Source organism: Lepidochelys olivacea, assembly GCF_965140295.1.
Source record: "Lepidochelys olivacea isolate rLepOli2 genome assembly, chromosome: 20".
In the NCBI taxonomy this organism is placed as follows: Eukaryota; Metazoa; Chordata; order Testudines; family Cheloniidae; genus Lepidochelys; species Lepidochelys olivacea.
In genome coordinates this window covers 3,008,834-3,031,475 of record NC_140430.1, presented here as the reverse complement: position 1 = coordinate 3,031,475, position 22,642 = coordinate 3,008,834, and the positions used below count along the sequence as shown (strand labels likewise).

Here is a 22,642-nt window from a genome sequence, read left to right as displayed (position 1 = left end):
CCTTACCACGGCTCCATAGGGATCCCCAGCCACATTGACCGGGGAGCAGGGGGGCGGGGCGCATGGACTTCTGATGACACTTTCGCCCCTGAGGTCGCTCCTCCTGTGCTGAGACAGGTTGCTGATGTGACACAGCTTCCCCCCCCCCGCGCGAGCCCCCCGGGGCCCAGGTGAGGCCCGGCCGGGGGTGGCCAGGTGACTCCTTCCTATTGCTCAGCCGTAACCCCTGGAGAGATGAGCCGAGTCATCGCACGGAAATGTCACTGTGAAGTCATGAGCCCCAGATGGGAGCGGGCGAGAACAGGTGAGAAAGCAAAAGCGGCCGAGGTGGGGAAGGGGGGTGGGAAATCTTCGGGCGAATCTCAGGCAGTGACAGGCTAAGCGGGACGTTGCTGGTCCAAACCCTGGAGAACTGATCCGAGGGGCTGGTAATCTTGCAGCGGCCACGACCGACAGCTGCTGTAGAAAACATCCTAGGTCACGTCTATCATAGAATCATAGAATATCAGGGTCGGAAGGGACCCCAGAAGGTCATCTAGTCCAACCCCCTGCTCAAAGCAGGACCAATTCCCAGTTAAATCATCCCAGCCAGGGCTTTGTCAAGCCTGACCTTAAAAACCTCTAAGGAAGGAGATTCTACCACCTCCCTAGGTAACGCATTCCAGTGCTTCACCACCCTCCTAGTAAAAAAGTTTTTCCTAATATCCAACCTAAATCTCCCCCACTGCAACTTGAGACCATTACTCCTCGTTCTGTCATCTGCTACCATTGAGAACAGTCTAGAGCCATCCTCTTTGGAACCCCCTTTCAGGTAGTTGAAAGCAGCTATCAAATCCCCCCTCATTCTTCTCTTCTGCAGGCTAAACAATCCCAGCTCCCTCAGCCTCTCCTTATAACTCATGTGTTCCAGTCCCCTAATCATTTTTGTTGCCCTTCGCTGGACTCTCTCCAATTTATCCACATCCTTCTTGAAGTGTGGGGCCCAAAACTGGACACAGTACTCCAGATGAGGCCTCACCAATGTCGAATAGAGGGGAACGATCACGTCCCTCGATCTGCTCGCTATGCCCCTACTTATACATCCCAAAATGCCATTGGCCTTCTTGGCAACAAGGGCACACTGCTGACTCATATCCAGCTTCTCATCCACTGTCACCCCTAGGTCCTTTTCCGCAGAACTGCTGCCTAGCCATTCGGTCCCTAGTCTGTAGCTGTGCATTGGGTTCTTCCGTCCTAAGTGCAGGACCCTGCACTTATCCTTATTGAACCTCATCAGAGGTTCAATCCCTGCGCTCTGCAGAGAACGTAGCTGCAGACTTGTGCTTGCAGAGGCCGCTCTGCAGAGGATCAAACTCCAGCTGATAAAAGACTTAAACCTTCTCTCCCCACCAAGCCACCTCTCGGCCCCTTTCTCCTCTGCCAGCCTAGGCGCTCTGGGGGTCCGGGTCACCATGTCCGCCGGTGAACATCAAAGGCCGCGGAGCGACTAGGCTCAGTGCAGCGGAGAAGCCAGACCTTGATCTGTCAAGCTCCCCTGCGCCCTGTTGGTGTTACGTCCAGCCCAGGGCACCAGGGGTTCGCTCGCTCCCACGGGGGTGTGGAGTCCGAACGGCGAGTCTTGCTCGGGAAAGAAGCTCCGCTTTGACCTGCATTGAGGGAGGCCGGGGCTGGCTCCGGGCTCAGCTGCAGAGATGAGTCAATGCACAACGGGGCTGGACGGGGCGCACGTCTCAAATGGTGCGTCCGTGGTGGGGGCGCGGGTCTCGTTGCCCGTGACTAGCTCGGGGCTGGGCAGCCGGGAGGGGATTGGAGAAAACACCTGGTGTCAAGGGAGCTTGGTCAAAGAGCTGTTTGTAAAGCACCCCGGTTTGTGATTTTGCAGCAGCCTCTGCAGGCCCCCAGCCCAGATCAGACCCGTGGGCTTCCCACGCACACAGCCCCTGCCTTGAAGAGCTCAAAGGCCAAACAGACCGGCTGGGAGAGGCCCTGCCCTTCCCACTAGACCATACTCCTGCTTCTCACATATAAATACTCCAGGGACCAGAACAGGGCGGAACGGACCTTACTGACGTCCCAGATCTTACTGCATCCCCTGCTCCCACCAGAGCCCGGCCCAGGTGCCCACGGAGGGCCCGCGAGTTCCCTGCCTCCTGTCACAGCCCGTCTGTCTCTGCCACAGCTGAATTACAGCCCTCTTCAGCTGCTAATAGGCCTCGTCTCGATCCACTTCAGCTTTTGTGTTCTCGGCTCCCTGACATCTCAGCCTCCCACACGCTGTCTTCCTTCCCTGCTGGAGGAGAGGAGGGCGAGGATGGGCACTGTCAAGGCTGAGCAGTGAACCCCCCCTCCCCGGGCAGGCAGAGGGGAAGGGGGCAGAGGCACAAGTGATCTGCCCCCTTCCTGGCCCTTTGGGGGCCTGGATTGGGCCAAGCACAATCTCCAGCCTGCAGCGCTGCAGAGGACCTGGAGTCTTTTGGCTGGTCGGTCTGTCCGCATGCAGCCAGATGAAGAAGGAGGGGCTAGCAAATAGGGCACTGGGAGACACAGGTTCAGCTCCCTGTGTGACCTGGGGCATATCACTCATTGCTCTGTGCCTTGGTTTCCCCATCGGTAAAGGAGGCCCCTGCCTCCCCTACCTCCCAGGGGCGTTGAGGCTAAATCCACTGATGAGTGTGAAGGGCTCACGTTCTGCCCGTTGGCCAAGACTGGCCTTGTCCCATAGCCGCCTGTTACCGCTCCCCACGCATGGGCGTGGCTCTTGGCCTGTGCTTCGCAGCGGGAGGGCTTGGCTTCCCTCCCCACTGCTGAGCGCACCGGGGGGGGCTGCTACAAGGTGATTTGCCTGATTAAAGCTGCATTTCCCTGGGGAGGGGAGCACGGGTGGCTGGGGCAGGGGCAGAACGCCGTGCAATTCCACCTGCTCGGTTTCCTGATTGCATCTGAGGGTTGCTTTCTCTGAGCCCCCCTGGTCCCGATGGAGTGTGCCCTCAAGCCGTGCGGGGTTTAGCTGGTGAGCCGGGCATGACCGGGCCCTGTTCACAAGCCAAGCTGTCATTTCTCTCTCTCTCAGGCCAGCTGGCTTCCTTCTGCCTCGTTCCCACTTGCTGGCGATTAAAGATCTGCTCCCCCACCTCAAAGCGTCACTGGCGATGCACCCCGGAGAACAGCACCTGGGCGCCAGGAGCCTGGGCGGGCGGGCAGCTGCGGGCCTTGGAGCTTTGCTTGCTTACGTGGCTATAAATCGGGAGAGAGGCCGGACGGTCGCGCCGGTGAGAGGAAGCCACGCAAGGAGCAGAGTGTTTGTGAGAGAGAGAAGGGGCTGGGTCGCGGGGCTGATGGCAGTGGAGAGGAGAGAGGGGATGGAGGTTGAGCCGTGCCCTGGGATTTGCGAGACCTGAGTTTGAGTCCGACTCCTCTGGCAAATCCCTTGATCTCTCTGGCTCACGGTTCCCTGCAGGGAAAGTGGAGCTGCTGATCCTTCCTTCAGGGCAGGGAGACTGCGTTTGTACAGCACCTGGCGCGACGGGGCCTGGCTTGCAATTCTCGCTTCCTAGATGCTACCCTAACACTACCAGGAAAGGGGAGTTGCCGGCATCTGCTGCTGTTGCCTGACATCATCCAGCCGCAAAGGGTTTGGAAGCGCTCTCTTCTGGTTCAGTCCCCAGCTGGGGCATTTTCAGCGCTTTCAGGATTCTGCCCCAGGGGCTGGGACTGTGTGCGTGAAGCTGTCGATTTTGAAGGACTCCCACGGTGGGGCTCAGGGAGCTAATTGACCTCGTTCTTTCCGGCTTGCTGCTTATGAGGAGTAATTGTCCATGGCGGCCGCCCTGACACTCACAGAGCCGGGAGCCGGGTGAAGGCTCTGGGAAGGAACTCGAGGCTCCCTGTTCAGACTTGTTTGTGTTACATTTCCAGCCCATCTGCTGCACAGGCCTTGGGTGTGAAACACACTTAACAAAGAGGGGGAAGCTACACATGGCTCCTTATGCTCCCCCTCTCCAAAAGAAGAGGGGGATGGTGTAGATGGTCATTTGCATATTGCTACCCAGAATGCTCTCTTCCAGCCCGCAGGCCCCTTGCAGTGGCGGTAGGTGTGGGGTCCTGCTGTCCATGTGTCCGCTGATGGCATCAGCGCTCTGGGAGCCAGCAGAGGACGGAGCAGAGGATGTAAAACTTCAAGCTTTGTAGCAGCGGGGGGGAACACTGCGAGTAAAGGGTGGGCCCAGGGGCATCCAAGTTGTCCCTGCTGCTAGCACCTCCTACCCCTGAGCGACACCGCAGCAATCTTGCAACGTTAACGCCAGGCCCCCCAACGCACTATGGGCGGGGCTGAGCGCTGGGGGTGGAAAGGCCTCACCGTGCTTGATTGCGGGTTTCCTCGCTGCCGAGCATCCTCTTCTGCCGGGATGGAGGCCTCCCCGCTGCGTGGGTGGAGTCCAGGCCCACCCTCCCTGCGGCTGTCCTGGCCCGTTTTCCCTTCCTCGGCTTCGTTTTCTCCTTCCTTTCTTTGTGCTGTGCTCGTCAAAGTCAGCGAGAGACTTTCTGTCCCCACCTGTCACCATCTGAACATCGGGCGCTGACAACTTATCTTGGCAGCGTGAGGGAGAACTCCCAGGTGGGCTTGGAAAGGTAGAGGCAATTAACTCTGTGCTGTGTGTAAGAGAGAACGTGTGTGTAAGGGAACATGTGTGCATGCATTGACACAGGGTCTTTAAAATGCCCAGTTCCAAGCCTTCCTCTCCAGTCTTCCTCATCCTCCTCTCCCGTAGCCCCTACCCCTTCTGTGGGGAGGGGACTGCCCGTCTCTGGTCTCCCCCGCTGCCCCAGCACCCTCTGTCCCTCTAATGCCAGGCGGTGAGTTCCCTAGCTGCAAAGAGCCTCCATCTTCTTCGGCTCCTTAATAACCCAGCAGATCAAGGGCTCCCCGCAAGGGCCGTAATTCATGGCAGACCGCGTCCCCTCGCCCTCCTCCTGCACCGACAAGGGCCACGGTGCCCTCGGCTGCCAGCCAGCCATGCCCGGGCCCCTGCCTGCATCCAGGCCAGGACCTGAGCTCAACGGGGCACAGAGGGTGCCCCCAGTCCCCTGGGGCAGAGCCCCTGCCTCTAACAAAGCTCACGGCTGTGTAACAACATTCACCTCCCCCCCCCCCCACACACATACATCCCCCCCTCGCCCCAGGCACAGTCCGCACCCTGCAGGGACCCGTGGGCCTTCTCTCTTCCCAGGGGGCAGCCCTGCCGTTTCAAACCCAGTTGCTGCTCCCCTGCAGGGAGAAGGCCCCGCCGTGGGGCTGCCCGGCCACTGGAGAGCTGAGTAATTTGCCGGCTCAGGTTCCGCTCAGTGGGACTCGTGTGCTGGATTTCCAAGGGCTTCCGAGTCTGTGTGATCCTCCAGGCTCCGCCCCCCACCCCCCAAATCACACACCGCCGGGGGGGGGCAGAGGGGGCACCTTTCGGTCAGTAGCTCTCTCTTCTGGTTGGCGTTTAGAGGCAGAACTCCTGGGTTCTCTTCCCAGCTCCATCAGGACCTGGACCCAATTTGGTGCCTCTCCTTGTACCTCAGTTTCCCTATCTAAAGTAGGGAGGATAACGCCGAATATCCTGGCCCTCTAGCTCAGGTGGCGGAGACTTGGGGAGCGGGGTGTAGTACCCGTAGCCAGCCCAATGCAGGGATCTCATTACAGCCACGAAGCAGGGTGGGGCTCTCTGGGGCCACGGGCGTGGCGGGTTCACACAGACTGGGCCGTCTCCTGGCAGGCAGAAATACACAGCCTGGCCCAGACACCGCCAGGGTCAATAACACACTGCAAAGGGCTGGGGGAGGCCGGCTCTGAGTGCTAGATGGATTGCAGTAACTCCCCGGGGGCCACCATGCCAGCTGCCGCATTAGCCCCCGCTCAATCGAGCTAGCCAGTGCTGGTGCAGCTGAGCCTTGAACCCATTTATCCTCAGCGGGAGGCAGGGCAGCAGGAGTGTGCCCATCTTGCAGAGGGGTAAACTGAGGCACCGAGGGAGTCTGGGGCAGAACCGGGCGTTGTCCCCTGCTCTCTCGCGTTATTGCTGGGTGGCCATGCCCTCCTCGGGCCTGCAAAGCCGTTCTGCCCTGGGGCCCATTCCAAGGGGCTTGGACATGCGGGCGTGGCTGGAAATCTGGAGCCCTTTGCCCCGCCCCAGCCCGCCATCCAGGAACCAGCTGGTTCCAGCCTCTGCAGCATCTAACCCCCTGAGCTCTTGGAGCACAGCTGCGGGGAGGGGGAAGGCGATCAGAAGGTGAGTGGGGGGAGTGTGTGTGTGGGGGGGTGAAATTCCTCAGCATGGGGGGGCAGGGCAATTACCTGATAACCCCCACGGAGCACCAGGTTAACCTCCCCACCAAGCAGCGTAATGGGAGAACGGCCGAGGCGCCAGCGGGAACGTGTCTAGGGGCTGGAGCCGGGAGCGGGTGGAGGCAGGACGTCTGGGTTCTATTCCCGTATACATCCTCCTCCTTCCCCTTTGCCCTCCTGCAGGGGCTGAGAATGCCTTCGGGATGGCAGCTCGCCCAGCCCAGCGGTTTGTATTGTCTCCAGCAGCTGAGGAAACTGAGGCCCAGAGAGGGGGTGGGGAGGCGATCGAGATTTCCCCGCCCACCCCCAAGGAGTCAGTGGCAGACCAGAGAGAAGAACCCTTGAGTCCTGAGTCCCAATCCTCCCTGCTCTAACCACTACACCCCACTGTCTGTAGTTCCCTGTGTCTCCTCGCCGTTAAAGGCCTCGTTTCAATGCAGCCCTTGGCCCACCTTGACTGGTCCATCTCGATATCGGAGAGAGCGACCCCGGGGCCCTGGCTTGTGCCTCGTCTCGATCCTCTCGGCAGTGCCCAAGGGCCATTCACGCCCCAGCCAGCCAGCCAGCCAGCGTCACTGTACCAGCCTCCGCGAGACGGGCCGCCGCAAATGAAAGCCATAAACAACAATGGGTGGGGAGCCAGAAAGGCCCCGTCACTCTCCGGGGCGATCTTCCCCCTGCAATTAGGGGAGGGGTGCATGTGGGGAAATGCTGATATTAATTAACTAGGCCTCCTCTGGCCGCGCTCGTCTTTAATTAACATCCTGCTGCTGCAGATGCTGCCCCGGCCGCGTGCCGAGCGCCTTCGTGGTGCGTGAGGCCCATTGTTCCCCGGGCCACCGGCGTGTTCTCCGGCGGCTAACCCCGAGTCGAGGGCCTGCTGGAGCGTGTGAGAAACGGCACGATCGGCCCGGGGGGGGGGAGGGAGGGAATAAACAAACGGGCTGGGAGGTGAAGGGGGGACGCCGGGCGTTTGCCAGCTCCCCACGGTTGCCTTCTTGGTTTCGCCAGTTGTTCTGGGGGTGACTGGCGCTGGGGCAACAGACCCGTGCTAGCCCATTAGCCGTTGCACCCTGTCGGCGCTGTGCAGATTCCCTGTAATCCCCGCCCCCCGGTAGGAGCCGCTCTCCGTTCCCGGCTGATCATCCTGCTGGCCCTTCTCTGCCCCCGGGCCTGGTTTGAGTTCCTTTGCCCGTGGCTGCCTGGGGTGGTGAAAAGCAATTGGGGGGGGGCAGGAGGCATTGAAAATGCGGCTTAAAATCCCGCTGCTCCGCTCCCCACGGGCCCTGACCCTCTGGCGACCTCTCGACCAAACGAGAGCAGCCTCTGGCTTTCCCGGCTCCATAGATCTTGACTACGGGGCTGCCAAGCCCAAAAGCCTGGTCTAAGGCCTGGCCCCGGGGCCGCTACCGAGGTGTCTTGAGCATCAGGGCTGTGGCCTCTGAGACCTTTCCTGTGCTTTAAAGAAAGTCTCAACCCCCCCGGAGTCAGCAAATAAGAACGCCCCACGTTTTTGCGCCACGTCTCTGAGCGTAAGAAGGACCCCGGGTGCTTCTGAGCCCCCCTCTGCTTTCATTTTGCCGCCGCATGCTCCCACCGTCCCCGGAGCCCGGGGAGTCAACTTTGGCTCTTCAGCTGAGAAAGTCGCATCGGTGTTTGGAACATCCCGTTGCTAAAGAGAAACTTACCGTGCGCTTCATCGGCAAGGCAATTATGGTTGCTGGGTTACACGGGCTGGGAGTTTTAATTGTCTCCTCTAGGAAAACAGGAATAAAAGACAAAACCCTCAATTCGGTGGAGGATCTGATTTCGTTCCGTTCTGTTCGGATGGAAGTGGGGGCGCTGCATTCGGCTCCTGGGATCTGGGGGGGGGCAGAGAGCAGCCCACAATATTCACTGTCTGGGTTAGCGTTGTCCCGTTCAGCTCTGGGAGATGGGGCCGCGTCCACCTCTGGAAATCAGTGGGTGGATTTGCAGGCAGGGCGGGGTGTGACAGCAAAGGACATGGAGAGGGGAAAGGGAGAAGAGAGCCCTTGCGGGGAGTGTGGAAAACGGGAGGGGAAACCCCATTCTCGCGGTCTGCCTGTGCTGGGGTTGCCGTGAGCAGCTTCCCCCACCGGGCTCTTGGGACCTCCGCTGGTGCGACAGGTCGTAGCCGCCACCAGAAGGCATCGGCAGCTAGATCCTGCAGACATGCTGCCCGGTTAGTTGCGGTGCAGTTCTCTCCCGGCGCTGGCTCACAGCGGGAACGTTTCATCCACGGCCTGCATCGAGAACAACGAGCTCGGGGCTCAGGGCGGCAGCCTGGCAGGATAGACCCACGCTTGCCAAAACATTGTTCTTGGCATGTGGCCAACGCAGCTGGGGCAGGCGGATGCGGCAGGGGACTCTCTCCCACCCAAAGTTGCTGCTTTCCCGTGTGCTTATCCAGTGCCCGCTTGGGGCTGGGAGGGACTCAAGGGGTTGAGATAGGAGCAGCCCTGGCTTGGCTTGTCCCAGAACAGACCTTCCCCCTTGGCGCTCCCTGAGAAGTGCCTCGACGCCCAGGGGGATGCTCTGGTCATTCTCTCTCTGGCCTCCAGCCCCAACCGACTCCGCTGACAAGCTGCTGGGGGCCCCCGACCCCACCTGGGAGCTGAGGAACCCAGCTGGGGCCAAGAAGCTGCATCCGGAACACAGCTGAGGATCCAGCCTGCGGCCCCCGAGACAGAGCGAGCTCCCGGGGCTGTGGGGCCGTGGACCCGCCGGGCAGAGGCTCAGGGTGCAGAGACTCGGGTGAGCAGCCCACAGGGTGGGGGCAGTTGGCTTCAAGGCACCTTGAAAACGGGGGCGACGTAGCCCCAGGGGCTGCTCTAAGTTGCGGCCTGGGGGTCGCAGGGCACAGCGGGACGGGCCGCCCAGGGCCCTGTCCCCCATCCCTCTTTGCCTCTCCTCCTGGCAAGGCTTGTGGGGTGGGAGCGGGGCGGGGGGATCAGCACAGAGGCGGGGTGGGAGCAGAGACGCCGGCAGCTTCCCATCGAGCGGCGCCCAGAGCCAACAGGGGTCTGCAGGGGGGATGGATGGCCCACAGCCCTGGGCTCACGTTGCCCATTCCCGGTGGGGGTCAGATATGGGGACTCCCCGCACCTCAGTGTCTGTTGAACAAACCGAGTCTCCCCAGTCCCGGCAACAGGGGACAAAAGGAGCGTTGACAGCCGCCCTTTCTCTCTCCTCCCCAGGGGTCGGCCCCATCCGGGAAGGGCCCAGCTGCTGCATCAAACCCCATAGCATCCCGTGGCCACGGGGCGGCCTGCCTGCTCCCCTCACGTCTACACCAGTGGTCGGCCGGGGTGCTGGAACCATTTGTATAGTGGGGGGGCTGAGAGCCATTGAACTAAACTGTAAACCGTGGATATAATGGAAACCACTTCAAAGGGGGGGGGGTGTGATGAGGCTGCATGTAATGTCTACATGTGTGATCTGTGCGCAGTGTGGATATGTGTGCAAGGGAGATGCTGGGGGGTGTCATGGGGGGGGCCCGCTGGTGCGTGTGCTGTGTGGTGGTTGTGTTGGGGTGTGACTGGCGTGTGTGTAATGTGCGCACGGATGACATGGTGTGTAACTTGGGGGGGGGCATGCTGGGGGGGGCGGACTCGAGACCCCTCCCCCGCTGGGTCCCCCCATTGGTGGCTCTCCATGTCCCTCCCCAGCCTAGCCCCAGCCCCCCTATTAAACCCAGCTGAGCCGGCAGTGCGGGGCTGTTCATGACGGTGACTGGAGGCTGCTAATTCTGGCTGGGAGCACGGCAGCCCCTCTGCTCAGTGTCTGAGAGCAGCCCGGGAACGCAGCTGCCGCTCAGCGCTGCAGGGAGGGACCAGCCCCGGCACTGGCTAGGAGTCTGGGCAGGTAGGTGGCCATCCCTGGGCTGCGGGCGATGGGAGCGGGGTGGCAGGGCATTCCGGTGGCTTTTGGGTGGGATTCGCTGGCTTTTTGTTTTGTTTTTTTCTTTTAAGCCAAATCCTAGCTTGGAAAAAAATGAGACAGAGAAAGTTGGCGAAGCTGCTGAGAATGATCTGATCTGGGGAGCGAAAGCGACAAGGGGGGGAGATTAGAAAAGGGTTCAAAATAGGGGCAAAGGTTAAAAGATCCGCTCAGCTTGGCGGGGTTCTTGGTTCCTTCGGGGGATCTCAGAACCACCGTTCAGTTGCTATGAAAAGAGCAGGGGCTTTGCGGTTGTCATGTGTGAGTGTGTGTTTGTGCATGCGTGTGAGTGAGTGTGTTTGCACGCGGGTGCGTCAGTGGAGCCGTGAGTTCGAGGGGGTTTGTGAGTGCATGTGAATGAGAGCAAGTGTGTTTGCACATGTGTGCGTCAGTGCATCCGAGTTTGTGAGTGCGTGTGAATGTGAGCGAGCGTGTTTGCATGCGTGTGCATCAGTGGATCCGGGTTTGTGAATGTGAATGTGAGCGAGTGTGTTTGCACGTGTGTGCGTCAGTGGATCTGAGTTTGTGAGTGCGTGTGAATGTGAGCGAGTGTGTTTGCATGCGGGTGCATCAGTGGATCCGGGTTTGTGAATGTGAACGTGAGCAAGTGTGTTTGCACGTGTGTGCGTCAGTGGATCCGGGTTTGCGAGTGCGTGTGAATGTGAGCGAGCGTGTTTGCATGCGGGTGCATCAGTGGATCCGGGTTTGTGAGTGTGTGTGAACGTGAGCGAGTGTGTTAGCATGTGTGTGCGTCAGTGGATCCGGGTTTGTGAGTGCGTGTGAATGTGAGTGTGTTTGCACACATGTGTGTCAGTGGATCTGGGTTTGTGAGTGCAAGTGAACATGAGCGAGTGTGTTTGCACGCGTGTGCGTCAGTGGATCGTGGTTTGTGAGTGCGTGTGAACGTGAGCGAGTGTGTTAGCACGTGTGTGCGTCAGTGGATCCGGGTTTGTGAGTCCATGTGAACGTGAGCGACTGTGTTTGCACGTGTGTGCGTCAGTGGATCCGGGTTTGTGAGTGTGTGTGAACATGAGTGTGTTTGCACACGTGTGCGTCAGTGGATCCGGGTTTGTGAGTGCATGTGACCGTGAGCGAGTGTGTTTGCACGCGTGTGCGTCAGTGGATCCGGGTTTGTGAGTGTGTGTGAACATGAGTGTGTTTGCACACGTGTGCGTCAGTGGATCCGGGTTTGTGAGTGCATGTGACCGTGAGCGAGTGTGTTTGCACGCGTGTGCGTCAGTGGATCCGGGTTTGTGAGTGCGTGTGACCGTGAGCGAGTGTGTTTGCACGCGTGTGCATCAGTGGATCCGGGTTTGTGAGTGCGTGTGAACGTGAGTGAGTGTGTTAGCACGTGTGTGCGTCAGTGGATCTGGGTTTGTGAGTGCGTGTGAACGTGAGCTGGCGTGTGCACGATTGGCTGGGTGGGCATTATCGTGCCTGGGCATATGTGTGTGACATCTAAGCACTGTTTAATGATGTGTCTCCCCTCCCCGCAATAAAGGCAAACGGCCCCTTTCCCTCACACTCCTTCCTGGCTGCTTCCCTCTCTGCCAACCTCCAGCAAACTTTGCAAAAAGCAGCGGTGCCCTGGAGAGGCTGGCATGGGGCTAATGGGGGGCTGGTGCCTTCCTGACTCTCTGGCTCTGAGTTTCTTGTGTGAGTGTGTCTCATTAAGGGCTGAGAGATTTCCAAGGGTGAAGGTTTTGCCGCCCTTCCCATGGTGGCTTTGCTGGGTGACATGCAATGTGCACTTCAGTAAACAGACTTGATTAGCTGGCGGGGGTGGGGGGGCATTAAATTTGGCTCCAGTGAGCTGATTAGCCCAGAGAATCAATATCAGTCCCAGCCAGGTGATGCCAACAGACAGGTGGTGACCGGCACCTCATCAGCAAAACCAAAGCCGAGCTCGTAAAATCCCATCAGCGGGAGAGGCATGTTCCCACTCTGAATGGCTGGCGGTAATTTTCTCCAGCTTCCGCTATTTCGCCTCTGCCTCGGTGCCAGGGAGGAGATTCCGCCAGGTTGAGAAGATAATTTCCCATGGGTTGCACAGGCCGAGAAAAGAGAGATGGGAAAGAAATAAGATTGGGTCACTGAGTTTCTCTGCTAGTCTCCGGCTTTTCCTCCAAATTCCCAGCACATTCTGTTCCTTAGCTTTAACGTCATTTGCTTCCTTTTTCCCCCCCTTCCAAAGTTGGGACTTTATTTTTCAGGCTTGTCAGGCAAAAACTGCTTAAAATCCAACCCAGATCTGTCCGAAATTCCAGGGAGGAGAAACGCCAGCCCTTGCCCTGGCTGGTGGGGCTGGCGGACAGATTGCACCGGGCGATCTGCAGTCGTACTCAAGTCAGAGTCCAGGAGCCAAGTGGTGAACTGGCAACAGGCTTGGAGAGAGGGCTGGGGAAGGGGGTTATTTGACGATTTCCCTACCCGGGTGGGGAGCTGCCTTAGGCATTAGGGCACTGGGTCTAGTGTGAGCCTCCCCGCACTAGTGAGAAGCACGCCTTGCACCGATCTTACTAATATCTACATGTTTGGTTTTAGCCCCTGGGTTTGCTCCCCCAAACTTCTCCTTCGCGCCCCCCCCAGTTGATTTGCCTTCTAGGGCTTGATTATGTAACACTCACTCCCATTTGCAAGCGTTTACACCACCAAGCGTGAGTAGAGGCTCTTCGCTCTTACGTTCCACGCTCGTGGATCTCCAAGCACTGTGCCAAGGCAGGTGAGTAGTGTGACCCCAATTGTACAGAGGCACAGAGCGGGGGCCGTGACTTGTCCCGAGGCCAGCTGGCAGGCCAGTGGGGACTAGAACGCAGTCCCGCGTCCTTGCTGCTAATGCTAAGAATGAATCCGGCCTTGTTTTGGTCTGGAAATGCTTGTATCTTTTATTGGACCGCACCCACCTTGTCTCTCTCGTTCCTTAGATTGGCCATCACCCCCAGTCCCAGCCCTCGGGAGAGGAAAATGAAAAGCCCCCTGGTGCTGACGGTGCTGCTGTCCTTAGCGGCGGCCAAGCTGTGTCACGGCTACTGCGAAGGGACCGAGAAGCAACAGACGGCCAGCGGGATCCAGGCGAAGGTAGAAAGGGAGGGAGCGGGGCTGGCTGGGGTGCGAAGAGATCGGAGTCTACGTGGCTGGCCCCGGGGGCAAAGGAACGCAAGACATGTTCTTGACTCACCTCTCACCCTGGCGCTGCGGGCCTGTTGCCAAAAGGGGGATACAATTTGGTTTTGTGCCTGGGTTTTTGGCTTTCCCGGACAACTCTGCGTGGCGTTTTTCCATTAGAAATTCAAGCTGTCTCCCTGCCAGGAAACTCTGTGGTGACTAGCGATCTAGCCGGATGGGGAGCATTAGTTAATCATGGGGCAAATCCAAACCATTTACATTCGTGTCTGGGGAAAAAACATCCAGGCCAAAATTTTCCCAAGTGACCTGATCTCAGTTGGAGCCGGTACGTGCGCCAAACCCAAGTTATTGGGCTCAACCCAGGGGTAAATTGAGTGAAACTCTCAGGTCCGTGCTATACGGGAGGGTGGCCCAGCCAGTCCCTTGTGACCCTAAACGCCACCACAGTAACGACCCGCTGTCTTCTGCCGGCCAGGGCATGTTTCTGATGAGCTGCCCGGCAGCTCTTTGGGAAGAGCCCTTCCCCCTTAATGGGTCCCCCCCACCATTTAACCCAACGAGGTGCTGGTAGCAGGCGACCCTGACTCGGCTCTGGCCGCGAGGGAGAACAGCAATTAGGGAGCGAGCGCCCGGCTGCTCTGCGGGTGACCTGGCTGGAGACAAAACCGCTGCTCTCGGGAGAGCGGCTGGGAGGTAAGTCCTGAGCTCCCTGGCCGTGCCCCCGTGGCCGGCGCTGCCCATCCCAGCCGCGATCCCACGCTCCTCTCCGGGCACAGCTCATCCTTGGTGGCCGAAGAGTCTTGTGTAACCCCTGCTAAGGGAAGGGATCTCACCTGCCTGGGCTGGAACAAACGCGAGCAAGCGCCCCCGCCCTAGGACGGCTTGGGGGGCAGCCAAGCCCCTGGGCTTTGTTCACTCACTGGGGATCCAGAGGCCAGCCCCTGCCCCAGTCTCGGGGTCCCTAGGCACATACTTAGGGCACAGACCTGGGCACCCCCCTTCTGAGTCCTGGAACCTGCTGTCCAGCTGCCCAGCCCCTCGGGGCGCATCCCCAACCCCTCAGACTCACCAGGACTCGAATACACCCCCACGCCCAGAGCTGTGCCCCGCTGGTGCCACACCCCTAGGTTACAGGGGGGCTCTCTGGCGGGGGGCACGCAGGAGATGTGAAGCAGCCTGCCCGCACGTGTGCACACACAGAGCAGGGCTCAGACCCTCCAGCGGGGGCAGCAGGATGGACAGATGGACACAGGGACACACACACACACAAGCATGTGCCCGTTGACCCGTCCCTTGGGGGAGCGGCCGTGCTCCGGCAGACAGGGGGCTTCTCCCCACCCCACCACCTGCGTTCAGGCCCTGCTTTGTGCCCCCCGCCCATTTCCATCTCTGGTCTAGACTCACTGAGTCTGTGCTGGGCGAGTCTGCCTCAGTTTCCCTCAGTTCATGGCAGCCTGCTCCGTGCAGAGATCCCAATTCCTCTTTTCACCACCACTCACGACAGCCCTGCAGCCTCCAGGCCCTTGTTAATGATGATTCTTAGCTGGACGTGGGAGTTGGCCTGGCCTAGTAGCTAGGGAGTTCTGCTCATGTGGGAGATCTCCTCATGGACAGAGCTAGGCATTATTATTTGTTAACCTGTCTGCATTCCGGTAGCACCTGGGAGCCCTGGTCATGGAGTGGGACCCCCGGCGCTAGGCGCTGTACAAACATGGGACAAGAAGACAGTCCTGGCCCCAGCGTGGTTCCACTCTAAGACGAGGGCCAGCAGGTGGCTACGGACCGACGGGAAAGCCCGAGGGACCAGTGAGACAAAAGTGCCTTGCCTGGCGTTGCTTGCACACTGGGCTCTCACATACCCAGAGGTGCCCAGCTCTGCCCTGCTGCAGCTCTGTGCCAGCTGGCTCCCTGGGCGTGGGCTCCTTGTATGTCCCCCAAGCAGGGCAGAGGCTTTTCAGTGGCTTTTGGGGAGGGCCCCTTCCCCGGCTCGGGAATCGAGCAAGACGGGGACCTGGATGGACAGACGGACGGATGTGCTGGGTTGGCGCCTTCCCTGGCTGGAAGGGAGGCTGGGAGAAGGGCCACCCCCGTCCTGGAACGCCCCCTGCGCCAAGGCTCTGGCTGTGGGCCATTGGGGTTAGGCCGGCTCTGTGCCCCCTTTATGCCAGCTGCCAGAGTGATTGATGCTTCTGCCCCTCTGCCCTGGCAGCCTCTTAAACACCTGCCTTCCACTGGCTTCCAAGGGGACTTAGGCACCTAACTCCCTTAGGCTGCATCCCCACACACCAGGAGCACCTAAGGGTTGAGCAGGGTGAGGTAGATCATGAGCTTTGTCTCTGTCCACGGCGATGGGGAGCCGATGGCACAGAGGGCGACCGGCTGGCCCAATCTTAGGCATTGTCTCTTATATTCGCAACTATAACTCCCCCTCCTCGTGGGAAAAAAACGTGTCCTGACTTTTCGCACTTGTGATCTGGTCACCCTCGGTGCGTGCAAATCCGTGGTGTGCAAAGGCGGGGGATTTGCTCCAGGCGGGGGCTCTGCGGAATGCAAATTGCTTTCCAACAGCCCCCCCTCAGCCCCCCCCACAACTGGAGTTTTGGGAAGCCCTTTGCTAAGATCCCCGGCCTCGGGCGGCTGCTTTCAGCAAATGGCCCCGAACTGCAGGGCCGCGCCAGGCCATTGGCAAGCGATTCTCTCTGGGTCGGTCGCTTCAGGACCATTTTCCTCATTTTGTCTGGGGTGGGCTTTTGTTTGTTTCTTTCTTTCTCTCCGTAAATTGCTCCTCTCCCCGAGCAGCGGCTGGAACGAGACACAGACGAGGGCTGGCTCTTCTGATGGGCTCGGCAATAGGGAATGTCTCTGAGCGGTAGATTGCTGCCAGAAAAGCAGCTGAGATGATGAACCAGCTGGGGGGGGTGGACTCATGCTGGGGGTGGGTTAGCACTTGGCCTCCTAAGGGTTAAAGGCTCCCCCAAGCATGCCCCCCCTCCCCCCGATTTGCAGGGGAGTGAGGATTTTGCTGGCAAATCACCTGTTCCTCACAGGTACTTGACTCTCCTGCCAGCTTGGGGGGGTTAAGCCGGGGCCCCCGCTGAGCCCGCACCGAGCCCCGGGGGTCCCCCCTGCACGTCCACCCCCACCCCAGCTCCGAGAGCAGATTTCTCAGGGGAGCTGCTGGTTGATTTCCCCCCCAGGAGGAAATCCCGCGTCAGGGAGGTTTCTGTAGGGCTGGCAGGGCCTGCTTTGTGACCAGCCCCAGGAGTGCAGGGGTTAATGCTGGAGACACCCCCACCCTCGGGAGTCCGGCTGGTTAGGACATCAGTGAGATGAGTTAAATGCGAGCTCAGCCTAGAGACTCGGCTGCAGATGGACAGGAACAGTGGCCAGGGCTCAAGAAAATTTCAGGGCTGGGCTTGCCGGGGGCTGCGGGTTGGGATTGAGGGGCACCGGCAGGGCTGGAGGGGAGAGTCTGGGGCTGGGCTAGCCGGGGGCTGTGGGTTGGGATTGAGGGGCACTGGCAGGGCTGGAGGGGAGAGTCTGGGGCTGGGCCCATCCCCCACTCGGCCCGTCCCCCCCACCCCCACCCCACAGCGCTGGGAACAGCTGTCAGGTTTCACGCTGGCTTGTCACTGCGATCAGGCGTCTCCTGCCAGGCCGAGGTTGGGGGCTGAGTGGCGTTTGATGCAAATGTGACGAAATCCCCATGGGGAAGATCCTGCTCCCGGAGCACTGGGCCGGCTGGGCTGGGGCGCCCACCCCCTCCTGCACATAATGGGGAGCCGGGGGGGCGGTTGGGAGCCGCCGCTGACGCCCCACAGTCGGCAACGCCCTGACGCTGCCAAAATCTTGGAGGTATCCAGCCCCGGGAGCTCGGCTGCAGCATGGCAGGGCCAGCGCGGGGCGGGCAAAACTCCGGGTGGGGCTCAGGGCCACAGGTGCCAGGGCTGGCAGGAGCCGGGGAGGGGAGGGAATCGGGGCCCGTGGTGCCGTCCCTCGTCCCTAGAGTTGGCTCTCCGCGCCCACCTGGCCCCTCGGCCCCGCTGCGTTTGGGGCTCACGCCTGCCTCTCTCCCTGTCTTCCCCGCAGCCGAGCTCAGACCTCTACAAGCTGCCCACGGCCCTGCTCAGGAGACTCTACAATGGCCACCGGGTCTCCTACGAGGAACTGCTGCAGCTGGCGGGCAAGGACGATGCCCGTGAGTACCCGGCCCCACCCCCTGCCCTGAGAAAACTAACCGGGGGACGGAGGAGACTGGAAGGGGCCGGAGCGGGGAGCTGCTATCGGGCGGGGGATGGGGAGAAAGCAGTGAAAGCGGGAGGGGGGCGAGGTTGATTGCTGCCCCCCAGCACCACTGACCCCCCCACACTTCTCTCTTCCAGGTACCAAGATGCCCATCCCCCCTCAGAAACGTAAGTCCTGTTTTCCCTCCTTCCCTGGCACCGGGTTCTCTGCCCTATCCATCTGGGGGACGCCCCGGCCTCTCCCCACCCCCGCTCCACTCTGCGCTCCTGATCGACACAGCAATGAAGGCAGACGACGCTGTCACGAGCTGGAGTGTAGACAGGACCCGCCCTTGAAAGCCAGCCAAAGCCTCAGGCAGCCCCGGCTTCCCAGGGCCACAGTTAGGTCCCGTTTGCACTTGGCCCCGGGTTGGGCCCTGGAGCCTTGGGTCGGCCAGGGCAGTCCCTGCCCCAGAGCCCCACCCCCACACGTAGGAGTTTTGCTCCCGTGTGCCACCCTGTTTGGTTCCAACTGGCACCTCTGTTGCTGTGTGCCCAGCCAGAGGTCCTCTGCAAACGTCGAGCTCCGGCTGTGCCAGTTGCTCGGGCCGGGCACACGGCAAGTCTGGGAGCTGGGCCTGAGGTGTCTCGAGGGGTGGGGGTGCAGGGGATCTGCTTTGGCAAAGGTGCTTTGGCAAAGGTGACCAGGATGAAAAGCCTCGGGTGGCGTCTCTTCCCTGCCCCGGCCTGCCGGGCTGACTCAGCCTGGGGCACCCACTCTGCTGACCCCCTTGTCTTTCTGCAGGGGACATGCACGACTTCTTTGTCGGCCTCATGGGCAAAAGGACCCCAGAGCCCGGTAGGTGGGGCCCGTGTCAGGCCATCTTGGGCGTGGGGGGTGGTTGTGCGGCGAGGCGCCACCCGGCTGCCCCAGTCCCAGCGCATCCAGCTCTGGCCGCTGTCTCCCCACTCCGGTGACACCCGGGGGGCGGAACAGGTTGACCGTTCCAGGAGCGGGGATTCCTGCAGGGGCTGAGAAGTGGGTGGGGGCCGTCCCGGCTGGGCGAATGGGCCTGGGAAGGAACTGACTGCTTCTCTGCCCCGCTGTTTAACCCTAGACGACCCCACAGACAGGAACAAGGAGACTTCCACTGGCTTCGGCGACCTCAAATATCCCCCAAATGCAGAATGAGGTGAGGGCAGTGGGGACCCGGTTCTGTTAGCTCCTCTTCCCGTGCGACACACGCGGGCTCACGCCCATACGCCCGCAGCTTGTGCTTGTGTCACTAGCCCAGGCGTGGTGCTCTGCCGTCCTTTTTCCTGGGGCCCGGCAAGGTTGAGAAAAGCAGCCCCCCGTCTCCCCGCAGCTCGGGCCTCTGGCAGGGGAAGCTGGGAGCGTGTTACCCGACCCGCGGGGGCCGCTTGCCAATGGCGCTCAGATGAGAGGCTGGGCTACAGGCCAGCTGAATTGCCAGGTCCTTGCCACCCTGGGACTGCGAATCCTTCACCTCTTTCGAGTCCGGACACAGAGCTGCTGTGCCAGGCTGAGATGCAGGTGGCCAATGCCACCTGCTTCTGGGACAATGAGGGTGAGATCCTGGCATCACGGATTAGCCATCCTGGCTTCAGTGAGCTTTGCCAGTTTCACCCCAGAAGGTTTGGATGGCGAGTGGCGAAGGTCACCCCTCCAGCTGACCAATGAGTCCCATTGCTTTGATCCGGAAGGGGAGTATTCAGCGTGTCATGGTGCCCCAAACCTCACTGGTGTGTGGGGGTGCGCGTGTGTGGTGACCAACCTGCCTTTCTCTGTAGCGAGATGGGGGCGGGGGGTCCTGGCAGGTTTGGCATCACAAAGGGAAGGCTAAGGGATGACTTGATCACGGCCCAGGAATACCTCTATGGGAAACTAAAATCTGACGACCAAGGGCTCTTGGATCTAACAAACGAAGGCAAAGTGAGATCCAAGGGCGGGAAGTTGAAGCTAGACAGATTCTGACTGGAAACAAGGTGCACAATTTTAACGAGGCGGGTCGCTAACCACTGGAATTAAGGCAGGGCAGTTCTCTGGCCTGTGCTAGACAGGAGCAGCTGCAACTCCTTAAAAGTGTGGCGGGGGGGGGGGGCCCACTGGTGCCCAAAATGCGGCCCCACCCCCTTTCCACCTGATGCCCCACCCCCTTTCCCCGAGGCCCCGCCCCCACGCTGCCCCAGCTCCCTGAGCCCCGCTTCTGCACCACTTCTTCCTCCCCCAAAACTCCATCCCCTGCTCACTCCTTTCTGCTCCCTCCCCCCATCGTTCGCCCTTATGGCTGGTAAAAAGTGATGGGGCCATGGCCCCCGGGCCCCCTGGAGTCAGACTAGGTGATCACAACGGTCCCTTCTGGCCCTGGAATTGAGAACATTTTTCTGTTGAGTCCTGGGCTCACGTTATGGGGACGGCTGCGAACTTGGGCTGGAGAAGGAGCCATTGCTTGGGGTTACAGCGGTCCCCTGTGTGGTGTGAATCCACAGGGCCTGCTCTGGGCTCCTGCACTTTCCCCACGTGGGCTTTTGTCTCTGGTCCTTTTACTGTTGTTCCCCAGTGGCCGATGGAAGTCCTACCTTTCCTGCACGTACCAACCCACCCTCCTGTTAGTCCTGTCCTGGGAGGGAACGTTAAAGTGGCCCCTGATTTCCGGCACTTCCGTTTTTGGGTGTCCAACTTGAAGCTTGGTATTTGCCTTCATACTACAGAGGGGCTGACCACCCCACCCCACCCCCCCATGGTCTCAACTCAGCCCTTTGGGACATCAGGTCCTGCTAATGCCTTCTGCTAAGGTGCTGTATTAGCCAGCTGTTGGGAAACGGGGTCCGTCTCCACTCAAGACGCCCCGTCCCTGCACACCAGGCCGGGAGCTGCCTACTCCAGGCTAGTTTCACTACCGCGGGAGCGGTTACCGCCGAGAAATGCGAGGTTTGCCAAACCACAGCCGCCTGAGCAAACCGTCCCAAAGGGTCTCGCTTCGCCTCACGCATTAGCCTTTAAATACCCATACGGGGCGGGGGGGGTCAATTACAGATCGAAAATCCCATTGATGGTCCTGCGCTCGCTATCGCCCACTCGTGTGCTGAGCAGAGCCCTGACCCTGTGCGTGTTAGCACACAGCAGCCTGAGTAACGGGACATAAATAGCTGTAATCTCCCTAACTGGGTGATTACACGGCACTTATTCTGCAATTACAAATTCATTAGCTGGTGATTTGCATCCCGGCGACGGCTGGGTAATGAGACCAAGAGCTGGCGGGTTTCTCTTCGTGCCGAGCCTAAGCCTTAACGATAATTGCGGTGCAATTTTAGGAAATGGAGGAAAAGAGCAAATTTGTGAAAGGCGCTTTCCGTGCATGCAGATGAGTCTGGTACCACGGCTACACCCACTGTCTCCGGTCGCCAGGCCTTCCACTCCCGCCCTGGGCTGTGTCTTGGGGGCAGGGGGTTAGTTGCACGTGTGCAATTTGTGTGTGATTGCACGTTATTGAAAGGTGGTTCATATATACCAAGCTCAGGGAAAGGAGTGGGAGAGCTGGCTTCCAGGGGCAGGGAACGAGGCTAAAGCATCTAATCGACCTAACCAGGCTTTTCCAGCTCTCCCAAGACTGAGCCACCCCAGGGTGGAAGGAGCCAACGTGCCGTGGGTTTCCTCCTTCTTTCCTGCAGGTGCCCACGCTGGGGACAAGCAAAGCGCCCGCAGCGCCTCGAGAAATGGAGATGAAGCCGCTCGCCAAAGCCCGCCATGCTCTCAACCGAACGGGAACCCTTCGCCGTGTTGTGGAGAACTCTTCCCCCCTGCCCCATCTCGTCCCCACTGCCCCAATCCAGCCTGCGCCTTGTCCTAACGCTAGTGCTCACTGTTTGGAAATAGAGTAATGCCCCCGCCCCATGGTGCTTTCCCCGCCGTGTGCACCGGCCGCAGACACCCCGGGCAGCCAGCAGAACCCCCTTTGTGGCGTAGGTTAAAACCACCCTTGACTAGTCAATAACACCACGATTTTTACCTATGAGCTGCCCTGTCTCTCAGCTTCTTTGCCTGATGCTTCCTAGGATTGTGTTGTTTGCTGGGCTCCAGTCATGTGTCCAGGGCCTCACCGTGCTGGGCGCTGTGCATTATATATTAGGTACATTACACTCTTGCCTGGTAATTCGCCAGGGCCCCACCGTGCTGGGCGCGGGATGGACACAGAATGAAAAGCCAATCCCTCCCCATGCCGCCGAACACTCCTTTGCAGAGGGAAATATTCTCCATGTGGGAGAAGGGGTATTAAGGCTTGTGCTTCAGGGCTAATGCCGATTTCTAACTATAAAAGACCAGGTTTGTACTATGCAAGGCATCAGTGCAGTTCAGGGGTCCTACGCCTTCCTCTCTAGCCTCTGACACTGGTCACTGCCAGAGACAGGATACTGGGTGAGATGCTGATCCAGCCCAGCAATTCCTATGCTCCTCAGCACAGAGAGGGCAGGTGATTTGCCCAAGGTCCAGAGCTGGGAAGAGAATCCGGATGTCCTCACACCCAATCCTCTGCTTGAACCTCAAGCCTGGCCTTTCTCCCTTCTCGCATGCCGTTAGTAACGAGGCATCTTCCCTAGCTTCTTGCAATGTTGCCCATCCATTTGGTATCCCAGCCTCAGAGGTAACAACCCAAAAATCCTGCCTGGTTGCTGTAGAGAGCCAGGTGGAACTTTTGCAATTAAACATTTTTTTCTTGTCAAAATCTGCTGTTGAAACTGTTCAGCAGAGAAGAAAAGGAATACTTGTGGCACCTTAGAGACTAACCAATTTATTTGAGCATGAGCTTTCGTGAGCTACATCTCTAAGGTGGTGAGGGGCAGGGCGGACTCGCTGGCTACTTGCAGCGAGGGGCCAGCTTGAACATGTGACCTTGTCTATCCCTAAAAAGGGGCCTTTGGGGCCCATTCCATTTTCTGAAAGCGTTTTGGGTTTGAAGCCAAAGTGGAACAAACCAGCTTCTGA

At 59.7% G+C, this 22,642-nt stretch overlaps 1 protein-coding gene across 2 annotated transcripts in view; it reads left to right on the top strand.

The window, feature by feature from the left end:
* Nucleotides 1-21,674, top strand: part of TAC3 (tachykinin precursor 3) — a 29,304-nt gene extending 7,630 nt beyond the window's left edge. Inside the window, exons 1-7 of one of the 2 annotated variants that reach the window (XM_084610695.1) lie at nt 10,078-10,213; nt 13,213-13,366; nt 17,504-17,612; nt 17,797-17,826; nt 18,443-18,496; nt 18,756-18,830; nt 21,331-21,674. In XM_084610695.1, the coding sequence (XP_084466821.1) occupies nt 13,253-13,366; nt 17,504-17,612; nt 17,797-17,826; nt 18,443-18,496; nt 18,756-18,829 (381 nt within the window). In that variant the 5' untranslated portion in view covers nt 10,078-10,213; nt 13,213-13,252 and the 3' untranslated portion in view covers nt 18,830; nt 21,331-21,674. Of the gene's footprint in view, nt 1-10,077; nt 10,214-13,212; nt 13,367-17,503; nt 17,613-17,796; nt 17,827-18,442; nt 18,497-18,755; nt 18,831-21,330 lie in introns of those variants that run through there. The other variant, XM_084610696.1, reaches the window with a different exon arrangement.
* Nucleotides 21,675-22,642: the final 968 nt, after the last annotated feature.